Here is a 9266-nt window from a genome sequence, read left to right on the forward strand (position 1 = left end):
TCTGTAACCTCAGCAACCAAAAACACAAGAACAGAAACACAGTATATGTTCATTCTAAGCTACAGCGAGCCCACAGCCGTGAAACTACATTAATCTCAGAGAAGAATCAAAGAAAACAAGCGTCCTACAAATGCAGTTCCGGTCCTTGGATTGCGGTCCTTAAACTGCAGCCTCCGGTACTGCAGCTACATACTACTGCTGAACAGGGGAGGGTGCCTGCAACACAATGGGTAAGTTAAAGAGAGCAGGCCCGTGCTGCACAGCAGGAACTGAAGGGCCACATCAGAGCTGGAGCGCACTGCTACAGTGGCTGGCCAGGTTGTTGGCTCCTCCCACAAATGGTAGTTTTCTTTTGTTGTTGTCTGATAAAACATGATGGTATCAGCCCCAGAGTCCTGAAGGCCTGGTTGACCGCTCTGCCGTTTTTCCAATACCAGTACCAGCGCAACTCGCCTCCACTCGGTCTTGCCGTGCTCCGTTTTCCATTGCAGATAGCGCCCCTCAATGTCTCTTTATCTAAGTTCAAACGTTTGAGGGTCATTATACAAAAACATGTCATTTTGTTTCCCTCTGAAAAAAGAAATCTCTATAAATCTTAATAAATCATAAAACAATTAAAATATTTTATAATTTAGTTTCCATAATATGTATCATCATATAATCATATAACATCATATAATAAGAAATTAACGGTTGTCTCTTTTGTTTCTAAAGGATTTTAATCACTTTTTTGTGCAAAGCATCTTGCAGAAATGTTGAAAATGGCCCTCAGTATGATTTTTCTACTTCTACTTGCTATTGAGGCCAAAAAAGTCAAACTATCATACAAAAACTTAAACCTATATAAAGCCTCGAGTGTTGTTTCATTACTCATGAAGAGGTTTTATTCTTAACATGTGTAAAATATTGCAAAAAACAACAAGTTAGCGGGGTCCCCGTGTTGTTGTCAACCCTGTTACTTTCAATCAAAACACCCCTTTGAAGCAGATGGATTGTTCCGAAGGTTGCATAATTATACTTGTCTTGACTTGACTTGTATAAAAATACTTGTCTTTGTGATGTCCAGGAAGTGACATCACAAAGACAAGTAACTGTCACCTCCTTTAATGGAATTTTTTCGAGTAACATAATGTCTCATGGAGGGGGACGAGCTCATCATGCGTCAACCCTGTTACCGCGAAAACATACAAGTTATTTGTTAGAAATTTTCAATGTACATATAACACGAATGATCACCCTGTGGGGTCCTGACATTTACCACAAGGCTTGTAGTGGCTGGTAATAAAATGTTTTGTCAACCCTGTTACCATGATGAAGTTATATGCTTTTGTGTGTTGTCCTGGAATTTATCATATTAGTGAGTCTAACATATAATAATACAGATCTGTGCATTCCTCACTGCATTGGATCGCATACACTATGTTGCTTTTCTTGTGTTTGGGGGCGGGGTCTTTCAGGTGGACCAGTTTCTGTCTTAGTGTGTTGCTGGGTTTGAAAAACACAGGGTGTGGAGTTTCTCTGACACTCCTGACATGTATGGAATGACGATGTAGCATTTTGTTCCTCTTTTCTTCACCAACCACAGTGTTAGATTTGTAGGCGGTGATAGTATTAAGTAAGTTACTTAAGTAAGTACTGGTCTGTGTGGGCTTTTCTTCTGTATACTCCAATGTGGAGGTTCCTGACCTCTTCAATATGTATGCCACACACAGATAGATGTGGCCCGGCTAGCTCAGTCGGTAGAGCATGAGACTCTTAATCTCAGGGTCGTGGGTTCGAGCCCCACGTTGGGCGAGGTCCTCTTTAGCTTAGCATTTGCTGGTTTGAGACCCCTGAGCAAGGCTGTTAAAATACCCACACCCATCCACAATTGTGACATGTCTTCTTTCACACAAGAGTTAAAGACAAGGAGGAAAAATGCAATAACATTGTGATTCATTACTGTATTTGGGGAAGAATAGAGAAGACAGGGGTGGACATATGGCACCATTTTTCCCCCATATATAATGCTGTCTCCACCTCCAAAGACAACAACGACCGTTGTTACAATAACCAGGATCACCAACCACAACTTGGTATCAATGACTTTGATCAGGACCCCATAGAAGTAAAATACCTGGAATCATTTAGAACTGAAGAACTGAAAAAATCTTCAAACTTCAGTTGTCCTCGACTAAAAATATATACGTATATATATATATATTTTTATGTACCCACAGGCCAAACAATTTAATTTTTCACATTTATTTGTTTGAATTCAACAATTGATTTAAAGTTACATCTGTAGAATAATAAAAATAATTAGTAATGTCAGCTCAGCTGCCAGGGTTCTCACTCACACCAGGCCCTGGCAGGACATTACTCCAACCCTTACTCACCTTCACTTCAAGTACCGTATCACCTATAAAATCCTCCACCTCAGCTGTAAATCCCTCCATGCCATTGTCCCCCAGTACCCACTGGGCCTTTTCCATCTCTACACCCCATCCCGGAATCTGCAGTCAAAACTCTCAAACTCTCAAACTCCGAGCTTGAGGAATATGCCCTACCCCCCCCTGGGCCCTATATACAAGCAGTCTCTTTGTTGGTCCCTGTCTCTCACGCATCTTTTGAAAATTGTGAACAAATAATTGAGCTAACAACTCTACAAATTCAACTGTGGTGGTGATTTGGGAAGTCACTAATGAACCCTTTAAACAAGTATTAACAAGGGTGTCACTTTGTGTTAAAAACTGGTGGGGACATAAGATCTCAGATTTTTCAAACAAGGCTAAATAAATGATATTCTTTACATTACCATTTGTATAATTTCAGTACATTTAATCTACCTTTATGTCCAAGCCCACAGTGTAAGTTCATGGTTCAAAGGCTTGTAGCCCTAAAAGCAAAATGATTAAAGCTTTAGAAAATTAAATGTGTGATGCTGATAATAATTTATGTTCTAGCCTACTATGCAAATATGCATCAAGCTAGATTCCTGCCTTCAATCTAAATTGCTGATATCAGCTTAAACCATTCTTCAACTCTTTAAGTTGTGATTGTGCAGACCTTTCTTTTGAAAGAAATTGGTTGGTAGTTGTTTTCCTTTCTTTGTTTTCTTTTTTGGTACCTTGATTTCCCTTTCTTTGGGAAAGACATTACTGCTTGATTATACTGTTTAGAGATGACTAAACCATTTAGCATTTTTTGTAAGGGGTGAAAGGGGCCTTAAGTCTGTCCTAAAGTCCCCATACTTCCTGTTCAAGCATATAAACTTACTAAGCTGTTTGATGTTCTTTCAGGAAATCACACCTAACAAAATCTTTAATAGAAAGCAATCAGACCCACCATTTCTATATGTTAAAACCTTTATTTCACACATAACGCAGACATCATACTTGTTAACAGAACAATTTTCAAACTACTATATCTTTTTTTGTCTTGATATTGAAGCAGAGGACATGTATTGTTCAAGAGAATTTATTTTTACCTTTCATATACATTTTTGTTTTGAAATTCTCAGTCCGTATGGCAGAGAGGTAAAGCACAGTTGGCAAGTGAGAAAGTATAATGATGAAAAAATACACAACATGTTTGGTGAACTCTTCATGTTAAACACGGTCTGATCTTTTATCATCTCTTGCTTTTCTTTACAAAGAGCTTTACAGCCTCACATATCAACATTGTAAAAATGTATGAAGAAGCTACACAGTCTAGACAGTATTTTTAACAATATAACAATAAATTGACTTTATCAACAGTAAGTCCTTTAAACATAGATGAATTCAACTTGAGATTCCCTTTACGGTTTTTAAAGGGAATTCAATAAATATCATCTCCAAACACTTGGCATGTAATCCTGGACTGAGACCTGAGAGACTCATGTGACTCATTCGAGCATACATGTACACAGCATGTAATGTGTGTTGCTGTGAGTCCATCTGCAGATGATTGAATAAAATCCACAGAAAGACAAGTGCTTGCCTCAGGTGTTTATTCGAAAAGAAGAATTACCACCACAGGTTTTTATGAAGGACTCAAACCAACTTTATCTAAATGTTTAAACATGTTTAGTTAAAACACACACGCCACAGGTATCGTCACTGTTAACACGTCTATTCTGTTTATGTTATTCAAAATCAACCAATTTGTTAGATGACAGATGGCACACAGTACGTATTCTACATTCTTTTACCAAAAGCAAGACGTTTGCATATGATGCGGATTTTGGACATTTTCAGTCCATACACTAGAGGGGAGAAGGCCGGTTGGCATGTAAGCCAGTATAATGATAAAAAGATCCGCAACATAATGGGTACCCTGCTCATATCAAACCTGCTCTGCATTATTTCAAAGAAAACTCCAAAAGAAAAGTTTAGCAGAGAAGCAAGGTGAGGAGTGCAGGTACTGACAGCTTTTTGTCTGGTCTGTTTAGAACCAGAAAAACAAACTTTAAGAATCCTCATGTACGTGTAAAAAATTAAAATTACAAGCCCAAAGATTACTGTAAACAAATAAATAAGACCGTTCATGCTATTTACAGTGGTGTCAGAGCAGGCCAGTTTAACGATGGAGTAGTTGTCACAGTACACTTTCTGGATCGTGTTCCCACACAGCTGTAACTGGGCACTTTTAGACAACATGACAACAGTATAAAGTAGATTGTAAAACCATATGAACACAGTGAGGATTGCAACCTTGTTAATTGTCATACGTATGTGATATTGTAAAGGATGACAGATAGCGAGGTATCTGTCATAGGACATGACACCCAAGGTGAAAAATTGTACATTTCCATAAAAGTGCACACAGTAAATCTGCAGGAAACAAAAGGGAGCAGAAACAGTGTGAATGTCAGAGAGAATCTGAAGCAGAAGGAATGGAAACAACCCTGTACTACCATACAGCTCATTTACAAACAGGCTGCACAGAAAAAGGTACATAGGTTCATGTAAGCTTCTGTTCATACAGATAACCACAATGAGCAGAAGATTGGCACCAACAATTAACATATATAAAGACATGACAATCATGAAATATAAGTATTTCAATGCCCCAGTGTCAAAGTAGGCAACAAGTATAAAATATGAAACCTGAGTAGAGTTTATCATGATCCTTCATTTGGTTCATTAAACAATCAGAACATTATGCAGTGGATAAACAATGTTAATTATTATGTGATATTTGTTATCGATTAGTAAAGGTATAGGCTACACCTAACACTTCCACATTAACCCCACATTAACAGAACTGATGGTAATAACAGTAAACAGATTGAATCTTCATTATGAAAACAAATCAGACAAGTTACCCAAACTTCCCATTCCACAATATAAAATCTGTATGATACAAAGATAATCAACCTTACAAGACCCAGGTGATGAGACTGTCTGCTACTCTGCTGTAGTCACACTGAGTCCCTCCCGACTGAGCTGAAACTCTTCTTCTGCTTCTTTTAAACTTTTCAGGTCCGATGACGCCCACAGCAGCAGTCTGACCTCGGTATCATAGGAGCCGCTGATTGTTGATGATCCTGATTTCAGGTAAAACAGCAAACTGTCTTTTGTGTAGATAGATAACTAGTTGGACATTTTCCTTAAAATGTCAAAATAATTTAGGTAAATTATCATTATTATGATGATCCTGATTTCAGGTAAAACAGCAAACTCTTCTGAACATGTCTGATACTTCTAAACCGATAGAGTTTTTACCTCAAGTTCTTATTGCTAACAATAGAATAGAAAATAATCTATCATGGATAAAAATACATAATATAAACAGAGAATGAGACAGAAGAACAATGAATTATTCAATCAGTAGTGTTTCAATGTGCGTTTCTGAAAAATCTGAAATCTGAAACAACACACATATACATATATATATATACATATATAGGCAAATTAAGGAGACATCAGTGTGGTAGGTGGATGGAATTATAAATTACATGTGTCATTACAAGGCCACTGATTGAGTTGGTACTGTCACGTCACAGTGTTTTCAGGCTGCAGGTATTCCTATCTGATATTTAAGTGAACTAGTGTTCCTTACAATAATAACAGGTGTATGTTTTTACATAAATGGTGCAAGTTTATTAACTAGGATAAACCCCTTCAGATGAACCGTTTCGTTTTTGAGCAGGTCTGAAGATATAATACAAAGCAAAACACAAGAGATGAATCAACGACATTATCAAATGTCTTTATTGTCCTCAAATGTGAAAATTTGTGTCTGGCTTCACAGGTTGATTGAAAACCACATAATTAAAAATCATTCTAAAAACAAGAGGAAAAGTGGAAGAAACATCAAAACGATAAGTACTTACCACTTAATGGCCACAAAGAGGCTGTTAACTAGACTGGATTTTGAAAAACATGCTTGAAAAAACTTGGGCATAGTCAAAATACGGTATCTTTTGTCTCTCGGGGTAAAGTAACATTTTCTTGAATGCAATGAAACACTGGTTCCAAAAAGTAATTTTGTGAAGGAGGTGATCAATGTGAGATTTGACTGTAAATTCAGAGTTAAGCCATAAACCCAAGCATTTACCTTTGTTAACTCTATGCAGAGAAGTGCCATCATTACACATTATTTTTGGATTTTAGATTTTGTTTTAAGGCCCTGTCTTGTACAGAATACCAGTGTAAGTGTAAGATTTTGATTTACTGAGCAATAGTATTTACAGAAGAGCCATGTTTGTAAGGTACTGCACAAATCTGTCCAAAGGGCAGTTTGGGTTTGCAGTAAATGAGGACTAGAAGTATAAATGACAGTTATTTCTGCATAAAGATCTAGAACAGATTAATAAAGGAATCTCATTAATAAAAATAGAGAAAAGAAGTGGAACCAGTGTCGAACCCTGGGGTACACCTCTTGGTTGAACAAATAAAAATTAGACCTACTTCCTTTAAGGACAACACATTGTTTCCAAATATGCAGATACAAACTAAAACATAATATTGCATTTTAAGATACACCAACTGCATAGAGCTCATCTCAACGTAGATGTTCATCAACCAAATCAAAAGCCTTCTTGAGATCAAGATCAACCCAACTCGTTATCACTCCTAAGTCGTTGCATATGGACACATGGTCAAGACCCAATATGTCAGTTTGGAACACTGGGGAGTCATAGTTCAACGCAGTGCTGAAAGCCGTGTAGCTTCAGTTTTAGACGGTAAAGGCAGGCAAAAGATATTTAATAGAAAAGACTGAGTGAGGAGGTGGTTGGGTGGAGGGCCAGTAACCGGAGTTTCAAGCAAGTTACGCAAGTAATGTTACTTACATTCCATTAATTCATTTAGCTGATGCTTTTATCCAAAGCGACTTACAATTGCTATACATGTAGCAACTAGGGGTTAAGTGTCTTGCTCAGGGACGCAATGGTGGATGTCTCACAGTGGGAATCAAACCCAGGTCTGACACACCAAAGGCAAGTGTCTTCTCTATGCTCCATCGCCACCCGTCTTTCGTTGCCTAAACCGAACCAAGTAGTTCTCTGCATAGGTTTAACCAAATAGCAACGTTTCGCAACTTTAAAAACATGCCGTTTCAAAATGGTGACGTTTCGCAATGCTTTTATTTTGAAAGCCTAACCGGACGTTGCATATTTATTGTAGCTAAATGTTGCTAACTTGACCGTGGACCCGTAAACGTCAAAAAATTACGCTAAAGTGGTACTCAGGGTGTTGCAAGCGACGTCAAAAGGGCCTTGAGTGAGAACGTGTTGACGTGTCATTTGTAGAGTGTTAAAGTAGTAACAAATGCTTACACATACAGACACACTCAGATAATCAATGTTTTTAAAAATATAATCAAAAACTACAATGCAGTCCCAAAGCCTTCATCTTCAGCTATCCCTGGCTCAGCTTTCCCTGTGTTGGACCCTGCCTCCGGTTGTACTGATTGTTCTCATGAGGAGAACCTCAGCAATAAATTTGACTAAAAATAATCCATTTTCTAATTCTATCTGGACATAATGTAATTGCCTACTCAGACCTGCGCACTGTCGCTCTTCCTGTCACTGTTTTTTCTGGTTCCATTCTCCTGCGTCCTCTCTTCCTCTTCCTTCTCTCCCACCTCATCAACATGACTGGGGTCATCACCACCCTGTACCTCTCCATCACCTTCACTGACCTTAAACACTAATATACATACGGAGATTCCTCGGTTATAGAAAGATGTTTTGTTTGTGGGAGAACACATTGCAAAACTGTTGTTGATAGTGTTTATTAACATACAAGAGATACGCTTATATATAAATGCATGTAAAAAAATGTCAGCATATAATAAATGCATTACAAATTGTGCACCTCCCTAGGTTGGGTCCTGCCTCATCTGCGCTTGCCACAGCAAACTTTCCACCAAGGAAGAGGCCGGGTCATTTGGCAAAAGGTTTTGGGATTAAAGTCGCCCCAGATGGAAAGGAAACTCCTTTAATCAATGCTGTGGAGCCAATCAGATTTCAGCTAAAAAGGAGGATCAGACGAAGTTGGGAGAGGCCACTGGTAATCAGTTTTGAAACTATTAGTTTGGCCCAGTCTGATTTGAAGACAGACAGCATTCCGGCTAAGGTTTGGAGTCTTCCCTAACTTAGCCAGTCCTCCCCTGGCTGACTCTGCTAAATGATATTTGAAGTGATGCATTGCTAACAGTGTTAACTACTAAGTGAACTTGTTAAGTATATAACTACTGAAGAGTCATTTCAGCATAATAAGTGGTATTTGATGTCTGGACTTGATGAATTTGCACAGATTTGTTACAGATTTGACTTTAATTGCTTAATAGAACTTTAGATGTGTGATTGCTTTATCGTTGTTACGTGAATTGAGGATTTGCTTTGAAGTAAATTGGAGCTTTGGCAAAATTGTATATATTCATTTTAAGATTTACTGCTATTGTCATTATTCTAATGCGCTTCATCAGGATGACTGAATAAAATATAGATTTATTGATTAGACATGTTTTTGATATTTATTTTGGATAAATTGGTTTGTTAATCGAGTAATAGGCAACTTTTCTTTCTTTAGAATAAATAAAATTAGTCGATAGATTAATCGACTAATCGAAAAAATAATTGATAGATTAATCGACTTGAAAAATAATCAATATCTACAGCCCTATTCTCAGGCTTGACACCACCTCATTAAACCTGACGAGGCTCTTAAACCCAGTCTCAAGTCTCCCTCAGGCAGCTTCTCTCAAGTTATCTGAGGTACCAGCAGATTGCCTACAAACCCTGTCCCTGAACATTTACTAAGACATTTTAGGCCTGAGAGAAGTGATGCAAC

At 37.9% G+C, this 9266-nt stretch overlaps 1 protein-coding gene and 1 non-coding gene across 2 annotated transcripts; one reads left to right on the forward strand and one right to left on the reverse strand.

Annotated features, from left to right (window-relative positions):
- Nucleotides 1–1721: 1721 nt before the first annotated feature.
- On the forward strand, nt 1722–1794 carry trnak-cuu. The gene has a single exon. It is a non-coding gene; the product is annotated as a tRNA-Lys (tRNA).
- A 2361-nt stretch (nt 1795–4155) lies between these two features.
- On the reverse strand, nt 4156–5090 carry LOC119882579 (olfactory receptor 6N1-like). Its single transcript, XM_038692666.1, has one exon. It carries the CDS (start codon nt 5088–5090, stop codon nt 4161–4163), a length of 930 nt encoding a protein of 309 aa, XP_038548594.1. The 3' UTR covers nt 4156–4160.
- Between the last annotated feature and the right edge of the window lie 4176 nt (nt 5091–9266).

The sequence above is a fragment of the Micropterus salmoides genome, unplaced genomic scaffold, assembly GCF_014851395.1.
Source record: "Micropterus salmoides isolate LMB-PRFRI ecotype aquatic unplaced genomic scaffold, ASM1485139v1 Ms_hic_scaffold_3, whole genome shotgun sequence".
In the NCBI taxonomy this organism is placed as follows: Eukaryota; Metazoa; Chordata; class Actinopteri; order Centrarchiformes; family Centrarchidae; genus Micropterus; species Micropterus salmoides.

Excerpts from the sequence above, each read along its gene's own strand:
- LOC119882579 (XM_038692666.1), bottom strand. The coding sequence starts at position 5,090 with ATGATAAACTCTACTCAGGTTTCATATTTTATACTTGTTGCCTACTTT.